Source organism: Hemibagrus wyckioides, linkage group LG09, assembly GCF_019097595.1.
Source record: "Hemibagrus wyckioides isolate EC202008001 linkage group LG09, SWU_Hwy_1.0, whole genome shotgun sequence".
Lineage (NCBI taxonomy): Eukaryota > Metazoa > Chordata > Actinopteri > Siluriformes > Bagridae > Hemibagrus > Hemibagrus wyckioides.
The window spans coordinates 6,577,386-6,593,850 of NC_080718.1; the positions used below are offsets into that span (position 1 = coordinate 6,577,386).

The 16,465-nt window shown below is 40.4% G+C and overlaps 2 protein-coding genes across 3 annotated transcripts; both read right to left on the reverse strand.

Annotated features, from left to right (window-relative positions):
• Positions 1 to 1,927: 1,927 nt before the first annotated feature.
• On the reverse strand, positions 1,928 to 6,685 carry pnn (pinin, desmosome associated protein). Of its 2 annotated transcripts, none has more exons than XM_058398210.1 (9): positions 6,527 to 6,685; positions 5,709 to 5,780; positions 5,554 to 5,622; positions 5,390 to 5,465; positions 5,022 to 5,116; positions 4,614 to 4,689; positions 4,248 to 4,403; positions 3,713 to 3,851; positions 1,928 to 3,371 (listed from the first exon to the last, which is right to left on the reverse strand). In XM_058398210.1, the coding sequence occupies exons 1-9, from the start codon at positions 6,667 to 6,669 to the stop codon at positions 2,230 to 2,232; spliced, it is 1,968 nt and encodes a 655-aa protein (XP_058254193.1). In that variant the 5' UTR covers positions 6,670 to 6,685; the 3' UTR covers positions 1,928 to 2,229. The 2 variants fall into 2 exon arrangements, with proteins under 2 accessions (XP_058254193.1, XP_058254194.1); XM_058398211.1 differs by having other exon boundaries at positions 6,533 to 6,673.
• Positions 6,686 to 7,030: 345 nt separating this feature from the next.
• Positions 7,031 to 11,771, reverse strand: gemin2 (gem (nuclear organelle) associated protein 2). The gene is made up of 11 exons (XM_058398244.1): positions 11,622 to 11,771; positions 11,381 to 11,517; positions 10,965 to 11,049; positions 10,772 to 10,861; positions 10,048 to 10,107; positions 9,647 to 9,754; positions 9,374 to 9,418; positions 9,192 to 9,260; positions 7,745 to 7,855; positions 7,564 to 7,622; positions 7,031 to 7,284 (listed from the first exon to the last, which is right to left on the reverse strand). Exons 2-11 carry the CDS (start codon positions 11,509 to 11,511, stop codon positions 7,248 to 7,250), a joined length of 795 nt encoding a protein of 264 aa, XP_058254227.1. The 5' UTR covers positions 11,512 to 11,517; positions 11,622 to 11,771; the 3' UTR covers positions 7,031 to 7,247.
• Positions 11,772 to 16,465: the final 4,694 nt, after the last annotated feature.

Below are 16,465 nucleotides of genomic sequence, written 5' to 3' on the forward strand. Positions count from 1 at the left end.
ATTTGAAAATAATAAGAAGAAGAAGAAGAAGAAGAAGATAAGAATGATAAGAAGAGGAGTGATGTGATGTAGCCTGGTTTAGGCCACACCCACTTGAACATCTCTAGTTATTGAGCACTATATCATTCTGGGATGGAATATTTTTTATAATTTTCTGATCATTCAGATTTCTGTATAGTTACAAGCACATAAACAGAACATTCTGAAAATATAAAACTCTCTGAAGTTCACAGAATCGAGCTGAAAGAGTGGTTTTATTTTCAGTAAACATGAAGCAGAAAGGTGAAGTCAGAGCCATCTCATACTCCACAGCCACCTGCCATCCGGAACGTTCCTGAGCACAGGAAGTGCCTTCAGGGCTTCACTTCATCAGCACTGTTTATTCACATCATCAGTCACATGAAGACCAGGCAGGCTGTGGGCTTCTAACAGATCAGAGTGGAGCCTCTATAAACCCTGCACCGATAGCCAGGGTCAGCGGGACGCAGCCACGCCGGCCTCATCGATTCACCTGTGGCTCTACTGCCACCATGTGGACACTTCACACATGAAAAATAAGCCTAAAATAAACTCTCCCACAGATTCAAGGGCTTGTGTTCATCTCGTCTTACACTTACAGTAAGCATTTCCTGCTGGCGTGTAACACGAGGATTCTTCTCCTTATCATATACCAGCATGTTCTACAAAGCTCTACTAATCACGTGACGCGGGAACAGAAATAATAACAGAACTAATAAACACACACAGCGAGGGGAAAAACACACAATTACACCTGCTGCTTTACTGCACAAGCTGGTTATAGAGTCACTTATAGATGTGTTATTGTGCCATGTACAGGACGATTCGTCTCACCACCTACATTTCTGGTATTTAGCAGACGCCCCTTATCCAGAGCAACTTACATTATTTTCTCATCTAGAACTGAGCAATTTAGGGTTAAGGGCCTTGCTCAAGGGCCCAGCAGTGGTAGACCTGGGATTCAAACTCAATCTTCTGGTCAGTAGTCCAACACCCAACAGTCCTACACTAGTCCTATACTAACACCTACAATACACTATAGGTACTGTAATAACACAAACACTGCAGTATGACCCACACCACCACCTACAATTATTATAAGGTCCATAGGAACACCTATTACACACCATAATGTATTTAATATCACTAAGACGACACTAGAAGTAACACCAACACAACAGGACTTACAGACTAAGTGTTTTAACAGGTCATAAGAGCTTAAAGAGTATTTTTGGGTCATATTCAGTACATTCTTAGGCCTTATAAGTGTACTTTAAGTGTTATTAAGGGTCATCAGTACATTCTTATGCTGTTTGTAGTAGTGCTGCAGGTTATAGAGGTCACTTCAGTGTATTAAAGCACTGGCATGGGTAAACATTAAGATAAGAGAATATTCTAATTTTAGGAGTCTCTTATTACACTGCACCATTTCTAAACCTAGTTTCATCTAAACACTTTCTTTCCTCATGCAGAAGTAAAATGAGCTAATTATAGCTTCAGTGCTAAACCAGAGCTAGTGATGTGCTCGGTGTATGTGGGTAAACGTTTGCTACAGGAGTTTATTACAGTGTTCATATAATATCAACACAAAATCAACACAAGTGCGGGTTTTTTTTTTTGCATTTTATTCAACTTCCTCCCAGCATATGATTACGCTTCATTTCTACAAAAGGTCAGTGGCTCTCTCTAAAAAAAAAAAAAATAAATCAGGGACGCTGCGCTTCTCTGGGCACAGCAGACCCCTGACATTTACAGAGAGAAACTGAAAACAGACATCTGCACTGCACAAGTAACCAAAACAAGATCACCACTCTACCATATGACCATGACATGACAACCGACAATACCGAGGTCAAACTGCTCGTGTCCAGTACGAAACGCATCGTGGCTGATACCTGCTTTTTCTCTCTTTTTCTTTTTTTTTTTTTAAAAGAGTCAGGGATCAGATAACAGGGCTGGAAGATCAAGCGTGCTTTTAGCATTAGCTTAAAATCAATGTTTATAAAAGCTACAAATTAAGACAGCAAGCACAGGAAGTGAGAGATCAATGTAAGAGGTCATTAAAAAAAAAGAAAGAAAAAAAAAAAACAGTATGTAATCTTAATTTAAAAAGAGCAGGAAGTCATCTTAAGGCAATTCCACCTCCTCATCATACAGACAACTCTCAGACTTTTTTCTACAAAAGAAGAAAGTTCTTTTCGTCATTTTCCTTTAGCGCCTTTTCTCTTTTCGGTCCGATTTTCGATCACGCTCGCTGCGTGATGACCGCTTTCCTGACCTGCCTCCATCTGAACCCGTCCTCTTCCTGTCCTTCTCCTTGGACCTCTCTTTCCTCTCTCTGTGCCCACTGCTGCTTTTACTAGTCTTCTGACTCCTGTCGCTCTTCCTCCTCTCCGAATTCCTCCTGCGGCGCTCTCTGCTGCGGCTGCGTGACCGAGAGGTCGACGACGAAGAGGAGGCCGACGAAGAACTGCTGGAGCTGCTGGAGGACGAGCTTGAGCCACTGGACGAGGAACTGGACGAGGAGCTCGTCGAGGAGCTACTGCTGCTCCTCCGGCTTCTGCTCCGCGACGTCCTCACTTTAGCTCGACCTCGTGCCTCGTCCGCTTCCTCCACGGCGTTCTTTGCTTCCCGAGGCTCCATGACTACTTCCTGTGGCTGCTTAGAGTCTTCTTCTGGTTGTTCAGTGTGTGTTTGGGGCTCGAGAGCGCCGCCTTCCTCCGTACTGTCTTTTTTAGTTATGGGTTGCAGGGAAACCTCAACAGGAGGATCTGCAGACTCCTCCGCTTGGACTTCCATATTGTTTTCAGGGATTTTCGGGGACTCTGCACCGGCTTCTTGTTGACTCTCCTTCACTTTCTCTTCCTCCCTGTCATTACCTACCTCTTCTATCTCTGGACTCTTCTCCTGCTCTTCTTGCTGCTGCTGCTCTCCCTCTAAATCCCTCACGACCATCTCAACCTCCATCTTCACCTCTACCTCTCTATCCTCCACTGCCGCCTTTTCCTCCTCTTCCTCATCCTTCTCTCCCTTTCCCTCTTCCTTCTCCATCACTTCCTCCTCCTTCTGTTCCTGCTCCCCATCTCCCTCCCTCTCCCTGACCTCTGAGCTCTCCTCCCTCTCTTCCATTTCCTCCTCTGCTTCCTCCTCCTCATCCTCCTCCATCTCTACATTGTGCCGTTTACCTGTCAGCCTTTCCTTCTGCTTACCCTCCTCTTCATCTTCCTCTTCTTTCTTCCGCCCTTCAGCATTCTCCATTTCCTTTTTGCCCGCGCGCTGAGACTGACGCCTCGGCCGAGCCTCCATCTTGTTCAGGTGCTCGGCGAATGCCTCACGCCTCTCATCAAACATAGCTGTAAAATCAAACAAACATAAAATAATTTGATTTAGATTCTAAGAAAACTGCAGGTCAGTCTCCTACCTACGTGTTTTTAGAGACTCTAAAAAAAAACACAACTCAAGACTTGAGCAAATTCAGAGACCTCAAATGATCTGAATTAAGTAAAATCTTTACTCACGATGAGACCAAATGCTATTAAATGTGTTCACAGAATTTCCTCACATCATGTGGAAAAATTACACACTTTAAACAAGTTTCAAAAAATAGGACAAAATATTAAACAGATCACATCACAAGCCAAGTGTAACTTCAAACTAACATCAGTATTCACGTCCAGGTAACCAGACACTTTACCGTTCATTTTTTTCTGAGACTCGTCCAGGAGCTTCTGCGTGGCTGAACACATGCGACCTGGCAGGTAGAGGAGCGGAGGCTTGGTCTTTGTCCGAATGAACTTGATAATCTTAGCGTTGTGGGCGTTCCACTCCTCTTGCTGGAAGGAAAAGCGATGAATAAGCTGATACATAAAACATAAAAACTCTACAGCATGCTTTTAAGGTGTTCATTAAAAAGTTTAGCAACTCTGAACTTCAACATCTGAAGCAGAGGAAAGTCTTTTAATTATTCATTTTAAACCGAACAAATCTGAGAAAAAGTACAAAGTGTATAAACAGCATTTTTAAAAATTAATTGGTTAGTGGCTCAGATTTACATCAAGCACCGAAGCGCATTACTTTAATCCTGATGAATTCAAGCGTTCGGATGCGAGGCTATAAATTAAACCGAAGCAGTCTGTGCCAGCGGGATAGAGCACTAATCCGTGGACACGACAGGAGCGTTTATAAAATCATAACTCGGCTAAACGATGATGGATAAAGTGGAAGATTACCAGCTGAGCCAGCTCCACTTTATGCTCCAGAAGCCTGAGCTCCGTCTGCTTAGCTCGTCTCTCCTCGAACAGCTCGCGTCTCTCGCTCTCCACTTTCTTACGCTCTTGTTCTGCCTGAACTTCCAGCTTCTGCTCGATTTCCTGCCGTCTTTTAAGCTGAAAGCAGAGTTGAAATAATTTTTTTAAAAAAGTGTGTTACGGTCCTCGTTTCAAAGCCATGTCGATCGGACGTCACGGCTGAGGTGGAGATTTACAAAATGCACCGAACCGTTTTTAAATACAAACATAATTATAGCAAGAAAGCTAAGAGCATTAAAAATCACACCAATCCAAAGCTAATAAGGTTTTTCTTTTTTTTTTAAATACCCTCTCTGTGGACACGGTCGACTCCTGCTTAAATTTCTGCAATGTTCCCATCAACAGGCCAAACATGCGGCGATTTCTGCAGGAGAAACAGGAAACTGGGTCAAATTCAACTTCATTAAAAAATAGTACAGTGCAACAAAAAGACTTTATACATAATTCACATCAAATTAAAATCACAAAGTGTATCTGTACATAATGGAAGGATGATAAAAAGATGATTATGTTCCTTGTACCTTGAAATAAGTTAAACTACATGAGATAATGAGCAAATCATTTTAAGGTATACTGATTTTTCTTTTTTCCAAAGCTACACATCTGCTTCTAACAAGCTGCAAATTCTCTTAAGAAACAACACTAACTCAAACACTAACACAGAAAGGGGGAGAGAGAGAAAAATAAGCCTGCTACCTTTGCTTCCCTTTCTCGTCCATGGTCTGATCCTGTATCAGATCTCTGCGTGTGCGCTCCTTGGAGGTAGCGACTACTGATGACTGCAACGCTGGCTGAAAAGAGACAGAAAAACAGCGTTCATCTTCAGGCTCAGGATTCATCCACATTTAGTGTGCTGACATGTTTATACACCCGCAAGGGCAGGACTCTCGTGTGTTCTTGCCATTTAGGAGACATTATAATGAAAAAATGAGTGTTTTGAATAACTGGAGATGTCATGTGGAGCTTCTCACTACATATCACAAGCAATCTGGTTTTGTTTTTTTACGAGCCATAATTTGGCTGGATGTGTGTGTGTCCTGCTAAGTACAAGCCTGTTCTCTTACTTTCTTGACATCGTCCTCGTCCTCAGCGTCGCTGTCATGCCGTGAATCTCTCCTGGCTCGCTGATCCCCCGCCAGCCTGCGCAGGAGAAAACGCCACGTTAACACAAACGTTAAGAACGATCGGATTTAATATGTGGCGTTTAGCTGCTGTCTGGTTCGTATACCTCAGGAGTGCCCCGTCGACGTCCCTCTGTTTGGCTGGGGGTCCTCCACCGCCATCAGAGAGTCCACGCCTTCAAACAGGAACACAACACCTTACATTAAACCTGTCGGTTTCCCCCATTTCAACAATCCGGTTTGGCAAGAAATCCAAACGTACCTCAGTATGTTGATTCCTCTGCCTCTACCTCCACCTGGGCCTGTGACAGAGAGCCGTCTGGTCTGACCTGGCCTGCAGAAATCACCACACACATGCACATATCAGAGGTCATTCTAAACACTCTAGACTGGACATTAATTATTATTACACTGTAATACTTCTTGGAAAGGGAAATAAACATTTACAAAAAAAATGATAAACGAGTTAATCATAACTCGAGGCCCTGTTTAATGTACAAGTTCATACATAACACACATAATTCTAAACACAGACTGAACTGCTAATTCTTCAAACTGTAGAAAGGCCGTGTCCTGAATGAAAGTGTGCACTACGTAGGGCCCAAACTAACAGGCCTCTGCACAACATCTAGTGTCCTTCGTGTCCAGTAACTGACCATTCTGGATTTCCGCTAGTCATAATCTTAACACAGCTTATTCATTTGCTCTATTTATCTTTAAAATGTGGATTTCACCTTTTTCTTTAACACACTTGCTAGAGCACGTTATGTTCATTAGCTTTGCTAGTTCAGCTAACGCTAACATGCAGCATGGTTTAGCTAGCGTTTAACTAGCATAGCTATCGAACGACAGTTTGAGGGAAAAAATGGTCAAGAAATTATAATTAACTCTAAATAGTACTCGGAAATCGAAGAAAAAGCAATGTTCCGTCTTAAACTAATCACATTTTCGCGCTAATACTGATCCTGCAGCAAAAATTAGCATGCTAACCTTGCGAGGCTAACGAGCTAACACGCTAATTAGCCAACTAAACTAAATGTCCTACATTAAACTGCAGCCAGTTCTTTTAACTTTGTATACCGTAACTCATTCGGGTCCCTGCCGGTCAACTTCTTTATATTTTCGTCCACATTCTTCAAGCTCTCCTTCGCCTTCTCGAGCTGGTCTTGTAAAGCTCGCACAGCCACCGCCATGTTGCTAGTCAGCTGCCGTTCTGCTAACATGCAGAGTCCGGCTGCAGGGCGCTAAAAGATGGGCGTGAGCAGGAAGCGGGGAGATTGACAGAGGCCTTAGCCAATCAGAAGTGAAGTTGAATAACAATCGTGTTGATTGACAAGGAAAACATCTAATAGAAATTGTCGTTCCAAGTTGATGGGCGGGTCAAAAGAGTGCCATTTCTGTTTAACGAGTATATATATATATATATATATATATAAAATTTATTAACATTATAGTATGTAATGTTTGATAGTGTATATATAAACACTGAAATAAATTAAAGGACAATTTAATATCTGATATGAAATTTAAGCATAAAAAATAGCAAATGAGGCAAATAAAATAAATGTGAGCCTAAAGTCTGAACACAGTGTGTAAGAGTTTATTTCTGAACAACTTTTAAAACATTTTTATCAATTTATTGCCATTATCATCATTTTAAATCAGATCCAGAATCCTGACAAAAAAACAACACTGGACGGCTGGATGTCAAAAAACATTCTGAATTTCTTAAATACAAACAAATAGAAAAGTAAACAGAACAGAAGGCCGTGTCCAGAAGCTCGAGGATCGTCTCCCGTCTTCACTCCTTGTCAGCCAAATCATTTTGTTCAAAATACCTTTAATATTAAAAAAAACAATTAAACACTGTATATTTGTACACACAACATTAAAATGTGTTGAGTGACTAGTCATGTTTCAGTAATCAGTTCTATGTGATTATATGTTACAGTCGCTGGTCAGGATGCAAAAACAAGACGTTTACCATGTGATATTAAAGCTCCTGATCCCAAAACTGAGGAGTTTTGTGTATATTGTTAATGAGAGTTCTACTGGAGTTATTATAGTGTTCTGTCTCATGGACACGCTCCGAGCTGTGATGTTAGCGTGTTAGTTACCTGGCTACTATACAGATCATCAGGTTGAGTGCAGATAAACGCTCATCATCTTTATTCTCCTGGAACACAAGAGGCAGAGACATTACTTCCTCTTCTTAATGTATTAGGAAGCACCAGCACACAGACAAGCATAGAGGTGTATACAGGGTAAAAGAGTGTGTGTGTGTGTGTGTGTGTTTACCAGCTGAGCCCGCACTGCAGAGCATCTCCTGGCCAGCTGTCTGATGAGTGAATGAGCTTCAGGGAGAAGAGGTTTCTCAAGACATGCCAGTAAAGCATAAAGCCATCTACCCTGTTCACACACACACACACACACACACACACACACACCTAATATAAGCATCCAGCCTCGTTTAATTTCATTTATGGCTAATGTGCACTATATAGCCAAAAGTATTGGGACACCCCTCCAAATCATTGAGTTCAGGTGTTGTGTTTCAGAGGTTGGACTCGGCCCCTTAGTTCCAGTGAAAGGAACTCTTAATGCTTCAGCTTCATACCAAGACATTTTGGACAATTTCATGCTCTTGACTGCACACCAGTGACCAAAGCAAGGTCCATAAAGACATGGATGAGTGAGTTTGGTGTGGAGGAACTTGACTGGCCTGCACAGAGTCCTGACCTCAACCTCATAGAACTTTCCACAAGGTTTAGGAGTGTGTTTATGGGAATTTTTGACCATTCCTCTAGAAGCACATTTGTGAGGTCAGACACTGATGTTGGACGAGAAGGTCTGGCTCACAGTCTCCACTCTAATTCATCCCAAAGGTGTTCTATGGGGTTGAGGTCAGGACTCTGTGCAGGCCAGTCAAGTTCCTCCACACCAAACTCACTCATCCATGTCTTTATGGACCTTGCTTTGGTCACTGGTGTGCAGTCATGTTGGAACAGGAAGGGGTCATCCCCAAACTGTTCCCACAAAGAGCATGAAATTGTCCAAAATGTCTTGGTATTGTAGGAAAACATATTTTGAGGTCACTTTAAAATCTATTCTAATCTACATTGCTCTTTGAATAATTATTTACATTTCCCAGTTCTCACCACCAAATGGTGATCAAATCAGACGGTGATGAGGAAGTGTGAACTAGCCTACAGCTGGTGGTCAACTCTGAGGATCTTTCTCCCATTCAATGTTTTCTTTAAGAGTATCTTTTGTATTGTCACACCTGTCCACTCAAGACCTTTAAAACTGTAACATATGTTCCTTTTCACTGGACTCGGTCACTACAGAACCACCGCAGTGTGTTCTGATCTCCAGTTAAACGTTCCTGCTGAACACTACTCCCGAGTCCCCTGGTCCGCTTCAGTGAATTCACAACAGTATGAAGCTGAAGCATTAAGAGTTCCTTTCACTGGAACTGAGGGTTCAAGCACAAACCCTGAAAAACAATGATTTGGAGGGTGGTCCCAAAACTTTTGTTAATACAGTGTATCTAATGTAACGGAATTCTGTAGCCTCAACTTTAACTTCAAACCTATTAAAAATATAATTCTAAATTAAAACTTACTACTTAACTGCATTCATAAACCATCTTCAACTGAATTTTTTTTTAATAAACTTTAAGTCCTGTGTGAGGTGTGATATAAAAACATCATCCCTGAAGCAGGTTAGCAGGTTAACAGGTTACCAGTTGTGGAACAAAGTGGTTCTCCTCGAACCAGATGGTCAGGTACTCCAGCACGGACGACACGGTGGACTGAGGAACAGAAACCAACAAATCAGATGTTTGTGATCGGACGAGAGTGCTGAGCTCAGACGCGTGCATCATCACACGTCTCTCACACACACACACACACACACACACCTTACCTGAGTGAGTTTGCTGACGATGCTGAGGAACGGAGGGAAGCCCAGCTGATGGAAGAAAGACACAGAGTTAGTGATGAAGTTCTCCTCCTTAGTCATGAGGGACTTCAAGTCAAAGATCTCTTCCACACTAAGATTATTAGACAGATAACGTTTCAGGAGGAGAACATTTCCCCTCAGTTCCAGCGTAAAGGTCTTCACTATTGCAGGAAAGTTTGCTTCTTTTCCTGAAAAACGTGTGTGTGCATGTGTGTGTGTGTGTGTGTATTCTCACACCTTGATATAATCGAGTCCTGGACTCTGTGTGTCGCTCTGCGTAACATTCAGATAAACATTTTCACCCAAACAAAATCTCTTCCATCCGTCTTCATCATCTGCTTTGGGCTGAAGACAGAAAAAGACAGAAGGAGTGGTGTTTTGTGTTGCAGGTTAGTGTGTGTGTGTGTTTGAGTCGGTCTGAGAAGAACACCTGTCTTCTGGTTCCTAATAGTTGCTGTGGTGATGTAAACATCTCAGACCTTTAATCTCGTCGTGTAGTTTATTTATTATTATTATTATTATTATTATTATTATTATTGCATATTTGTGAGTGTACTAATAAATAAAGTCTGTGGTTAAAATAGATTGTGTATTTATTTATTTATTGATCTATCTCCATGTGAGGTTTCATCTCTCACCATGACAACGTTGTCGTCCAGAAACTGGGCCTTCCAGTGCTGCCGGTGTCTGGAGACGCTCTGGAACAGAAAAGAGAAAAAGCGCAGCTCAACATCATCATGGAGGAACATCAGGAGCAGCTCTGATGAGAAGAAGCAGAGTCACTGAAGATCACAAAAGATCAGACATCAACACCACGGGTATTATTCACGGAGGAGTCTGACTTTTTATTCCCTTATAATCACAGATCATCTCATGGAACACTATTTCCTGTCTCACTTCCTGTCCTGTGGATGTTGTCTGATCTGACACTGGAGACTCCTTCCACACGTCTCCTTACAGAAAACTTCACCACAACAACATCATCAACCACTCTGTGAATGATCTGTTGCTATGGAAACATTAAGGTATGAGAGTGAGTACATTAATATAAAGCTGCGCTCCAGTCAGAGCTGCTGTTAGAGAGAATTAATCACCAGCTGATCCACCAATCAGAATTAATCATCACCTGATCCACCAATCAGAATTAATCAACACCTGATCCACCAATCAGAATTAATCAACACCTGATCCACCAATCAGAATTAATCATCACCTGATCCACCAATCAGAATTAATCAACACCTGATCCACCAATCAGAATTAATCAACACCTGATCCACCAATCAGAGCGCAGGAAGGTTTGAGGATATTTTTGTCAGACAGAGAGTCAGAGCTGAATAAAATGAGGTGAAAATAAGGGACCTGTCGGATCTGAGAGAAGTTGCTGACTTGCTTCTGTTGCCACTGAAGACTGGGAGAGAAACCCTGCGGTGCAGCACGACACTCTGACACCTACACACACACACACACACACACACACACACACACACACACACAGTTAGGGTTATTTACATCATTAATTCATTAGTGAAGACTGTTTCACTCTCACACTTACAGAAACATTTACAGTCTGGTTTTTCTTCAGTTTTCTCGGGTCGATCTGAGCCACCACCACATCCGGGCAGAGCGACGCTTCCCTTCTGTAAGGAGAATAACCATCATCATCATTATTATTATAACTATAATTATTATTATTATGATGATGATGATGATGATGATGAAGATCATCAGCCTATGTGGTTAGCTCTCGGTGAGTAAGGAAGAACCAAGTCGATAGAAATCACAGCTCTCAGGTCTGATTCTGCACAAATGTTCTTATCATCATCATCATCATCATCATCTTCATCAACAGACTGGATAACGCAGGAGATCTGATGTGACCTTCTCTCCACATAAACTACAGCGATACCGCGATACACTGGAGATCGTGATACCGGTTTAATTCCTCACATCACATCGCTGCACACTTACTGAACCTGTCTCAGATACTCCTTCGGATTTCTCGGAGGTTCGTTCAGATTACATTCTTCGTCATCTTCTTCTTCATCGCATGGCTCCACGGGTAAAAGCCTGGGCATTAACTCCTCCACATCTGATTTCATGGCTAACTGTTATAAAAATATATATAAATATATATGTATATAAAGACACTGTTAACTTTTGTTTAATTGGACTGTTTATAAATTAGCTTTATGAATTCGCTCTCACGTGCCTGCGTTTTAAAGATCACGGTCCGGAACCCAAGTGCGTTTAGACTCCATCTGTAAGTGAGCGACGGAGGCTGTGTACTAAACACTCTTCTGCACCCTTCTTAGTGCACTTCATTTACCCTAGGCAACCTTCTGACGCGAATAAAATGTGACCGTTCTTCTTCTTCTTCTTCTTCTTCTTCTTCTTCTTCGTCGTCGTCGTGTTATTTTCCTGTGGCCTGATCTCGCCACAGCGCCGTCTAGTGTTCGTAGAACAACACAACACCGGATTACATGACCTGTACTGAGGAGCTGTAGAGCTGCAGTCAACAAGCCACATGTTCAAATATTCTAATGAGAAAGAAAAGTTAGAGCTGCAAAAAAAAGCACTGAGGCATTTTTGCTAGCAGATATTAGCATTGTTAGCATTTGCGAGTACTGCTAGCTCTGTAGCATTTGCCAATATTGTTATCCAGCTAAGTGAAGATCATAAAAGGAAAAAATGAGGATTTTTTTTGTTTTAAAAAAGTTAGAATTAACATGCAATCCATAAACAAATCACAAAGACATCAAATGTAGCTTCACTGGCTAGCACACATTTTATCATTTTAAATTCATTTTTGCGCGCATTTCCTACTAGCTAGTTTTAATTTGTAAACATTTTTAGCAAGCTATCTGAGAAAGACTCCTGAAATAATCATCTTAATCATTATTATTATTATTATTATTATTATTATTATTAAAAATTATAGAGTTAAAAAATCTCTGAAGTTTAAAAATAAGATATAATCCATACACAATACACAGATGATCATGTGCGTAGTGAGCTGAAGAAAGATATCCTGAGGTGAAAAAATATGAATAAAATCTAATTCTAATACACAACATGAAAAAAATGATTAGAATCAAATTGAAATATAAATGATGTTCTGTAAATAATGACATTTTGTTAGTAGCATCTGTTAGTTTGTGTACTATAACTAGCATTTAATGTACAGTAATGGGGTGTTAATGTACAGTAATGGGGTGTTAATGTACAGTAATGGCGTGTTAATGTACAGTAATGGAGTGTTAATGTACAGTAATGGGGTGTTAATGTACAGTAATGGCGTGTTAATGTACAGTAATGGGGTGTTAATGTACAGTAATGGGGTGTTAATGTACAGTAATGGAGTGTTAATGTACAGTAATGGGGTGTTAATGTACAGTAATGGCGTGTTAATGTACAGTAATGGAGTGTTAATGTACAGTAATGGAGTGTTAATGTACAGTAATGGGGTGTTAATGTACAGTAATGGCGTGTTAATGTACAGTAATGGCGTGTTAATGTACAGTAATGGGGTGTTAATGTACAGTAATGGCGTGTTAATGTACAGTAATGGAGTGTTAATGTACAGTAATGGAGTGTTAATGTACAGTAATGGGGTGTTAATGTACAGTAATGGAGTGTTAATGTACAGTAATGGCGTGTTAATGTACAGTAATGGCGTGTTAATGTACAGTAATGGGGTGTTAATGTACAGTAATGGGGTGTTAATGTACAGTAATGGAGTGTTAATGTACAGTAATGGGGTGTTAATGTACAGTAATGGCGTGTTAATGTACAGTAATGGAGTGTTAATGTACAGTAATGGCGTGTTAATGTACAGTAATGGCGTGATAATGTACAGTAATGGGGTGTTAATGTACAGTAATGGCGTGTTAATGTACAGTAATGGGGTGTTAATGTACAGTAATGGCGTGTTAATGTACAGTAATGGAGTGTTAATGTACAGTAATGGCGTGTTAATGTACAGTAATGGCGTGTTAATGTACATTAATGGAGTGTTAATGTACAGTAATGGAGTGTTAATGTACAGTAATGGCGTGTTAATGTACAGTAATGGGGTGTTAATGTACAGTAATGGAGTGTTAATGTACAGTAATGGGGTGTTAATGTACAGTAATGGAGTGTTAATGTACAGTAATGGGGTGTTAATGTACAGTAATGGGGTGTTAATGTACAGTAATGGCGTGTTAATGTACAGTAATGGGGTGTTAATGTACAGTAATGGAGTGTTAATGTACAGTAATGGGGTGTTAATGTACAGTAATGGAGTGTTAATGTACAGTAATGGCGTGTTAATGTACAGTAATGGAGTGTTAATGTACAGTAATGGGGTGTTAATGTACAGTAATGGAGTGTTAATGTACAGTAATGGCGTGTTAATGTACAGTAATGGAGTGTTAATGTACAGTAATGGGGTGTTAATGTACAGTAATGGGGTGTTAATGTACAGTAATGGCGTGTTAATGTACAGTAATGGGGTGTTAATGTACAGTAATGGAGTGTTAATGTACAGTAATGGGGTGTTAATGTACAGTAATGGAGTGTTAATGTACAGTAATGGGGTGTTAATGTACAGTAATGGCGTGTTAATGTACAGTAATGGCGTGTTAATGTACAGTAATGGGGTGTTAATGTACAGTAATGGCGTGTTAATGTACAGTAATGGCGTGTTAATGTACAGTAATGGAGTGTTAATGTACAGTAATGGCGTGTTAATGTACAGTAATGGCGTGATAATGTACAGTAATGGGGTGTTAATGTACAGTAATGGCGTGTTAATGTACAGTAATGGGGTGTTAATGTACAGTAATGGCGTGTTAATGTACAGTAATGGAGTGTTAATGTACAGTAATGGCGTGTTAATGTACAGTAATGGCGTGTTAATGTACATTAATGGAGTGTTAATGTACAGTAATGGAGTGTTAATGTACAGTAATGGGGTGTTAATGTACAGTAATGGGGTGTTAATGTACAGTAATGGAGTGTTAATGTACAGTAATGGGGTGTTAATGTACAGTAATGGAGTGTTAATGTACAGTAATGGAGTGTTAATGTACAGTAATGGGGTGTTAATGTACAGTAATGGAGTGTTAATGTACAGTAATGGGGTGTTAATGTACAGTAATGGGGTGTTAATGTACAGTAATGTACAGTAATTACTGTACACTGTTAATTTACAGTAATGGAGTGTTAATGTACAGTAATGGGGTGTTAATGTACAGTAATGGCGTGTTAATGTACAGTAATGGGGTGTTAATGTACAGTAATGGAGTGTTAATGTACAGTAATGGGGTGTTAATGTACAGTAATGGAGTGTTAATGTACAGTAATTGGGTGTTAATGTACAGTAATGGGGTGTTAATGTACAGTAATGGAGTGTTAATGTACAGTAATGGGGTGTTAATGTACAGTAATGACGTGTTAATGTACAGTAATGGAGTGTTAATGTACAGTAATGGAGTGTTAATGTACAGTAATTGGGTGTTAATGTACAGTAATGGAGTGTTAATGTACAGTAATGGGATGTTAATGTACAGTAATGGGGTGTTAATGTACAGTAATGGCGTGTTAATGTACAGTAATGGGGTGTTAATGTACAGTAATGGAGTGTTAATGTACAGTAATGGGGTGTTAATGTACAGTAATGGCGTGTTAATGTACAGTAATGGAGTGTTAATGTACAGTAATGGGGTGTTAATGTACAGTAATGGAGTGTTAATGTACAGTAATGGCGTGATAATGTACAGTAATGGGGTGTTAATGTACAGTAATGGCGTGTTAATGTACAGTAATGGAGTGTTAATGTACAGTAATGGGGTGTTAATGTACAGTAATGGAGTGTTAATGTACAGTAATGGAGTGTTAATGTACAGTAATGGGGTGTTAATGTACATTACAGTAATGGAGTGTTAATGTACAGTAATGGGGTGTTAATGTACATTACAGTAATGGGGTGTTAATGTACAGTAATGGGGTGTTAATGTACAGTAATGGAGTGTTAATGTACAGTAATGGGGTGTTAATGTACAGTAATGGAGTGTTAATGTACAGTAATGGGGTGTTAATGTACAGTAATGGAGTGTTAATGTACAGTAATGGCGTGTTAATGTACAGTAATGGGGTGTTAATGTACAGTAATGTACAGTAATTACTGTACACTGTTAATGTACAGTAATGGGGTGTTAATGTATAGTAATGGGGTGTTAATGTACAGTAATATCGTGTTAATGTACAGTAATGGGGTGTTAATGTACAGTAATTGGGTGTTAATGTACAGTAATGGGGTGTTAATGTACAGTAATGGAGTGTTAATGTACAGTAATGGGGTGTTAATGTACAGTAATGGGGTGTTAATGTACAGTAATGGAGTGTTAATGTACAGTAATGGGGTGTTAATGTACAGTAATGGCGTGTTAATGTACAGTAATGGAGTGTTAATGTACAGTAATGGGGTGTTAATGTACAGTAATGGCGTGTTAATGTACAGTAATGGAGTGTTAATGTACAGTAATGGAGTGTTAATGTACAGTAATGGGGTGTTAATGTACAGTAATGGAGTGTTAATGTACAGTAATGGGGTGTTAATGTACAGTAATGGCGTGTTAATGTACAGTAATGGAGTGTTAATGTACAGTAATGGAGTGTTAATGTACAGTAAGTTCATGTAATTGTGCAGTAAATCAGTGAGTAGGTCAGGTCTTCAGGTCTTCAGGTCTTCAGGTGTTCAGGTCTTCAGGTCTGTTAGCTGCTGTTTCTGACCATGTTCTCAACGCTCCCTGAAAGATCTTCAGACTTTTTATCAGTGATTTGGTTTTAGTCAGCAAAACTTATTAACCAAGGTACAAAGACACACACACAGGGTGGAGGTGGTTGTGAGCATGAGGGCGGAGGTGGAGGTGGTGGTGGAGGTGGTTGTGGTTGTGAGCATGAAGGTGGAGGTGGTGGAGGTGGTTGTGAGCATGAAGGTGGAGGTGGTGGTTGTGAGCATGAAGGTGGAGGTGGTGGTTGTGGTTGTGAGCATGAAGGTGGAGGTGGTGG

What these genes read in the sequence shown, in the direction of transcription:
- pnn (XM_058398210.1), bottom strand. Translation starts at nt 6,669, where the DNA reads ATGTTAGCAGAACGGCAGCTGACTAGCAACATGGCGGTGGCTGTGCGA. An exon ending in AGGGACCCGAATGAGTTACG is followed by an intron (nt 5,781 to 6,526) that starts GTATACAAAGTT and finishes TGATTTCTGCAG; the next exon opens with GCCAGGTCAGACCAGACGGC. An exon ending in GTCTCAGAAAAAAATGAACG is followed by an intron (nt 3,372 to 3,712) that starts GTAAAGTGTCTG and finishes TTGATTTTACAG; the next exon opens with CTATGTTTGATGAGAGGCGT.
- gemin2 (XM_058398244.1), bottom strand. Translation starts at nt 11,511, where the DNA reads ATGAAATCAGATGTGGAGGAGTTAATGCCCAGGCTTTTACCCGTGGAG. An exon ending in TGGACGACAACGTTGTCATG is followed by an intron (nt 9,755 to 10,047) that starts GTGAGAGATGAA and finishes TTCTGTCTTCAG; the next exon opens with CCCAAAGCAGATGATGAAGA. An exon ending in ATGATCTGTATAGTAGCCAG is followed by an intron (nt 7,285 to 7,563) that starts GTAACTAACACG and finishes TTAATATTAAAG; the next exon opens with GTATTTTGAACAAAATGATT.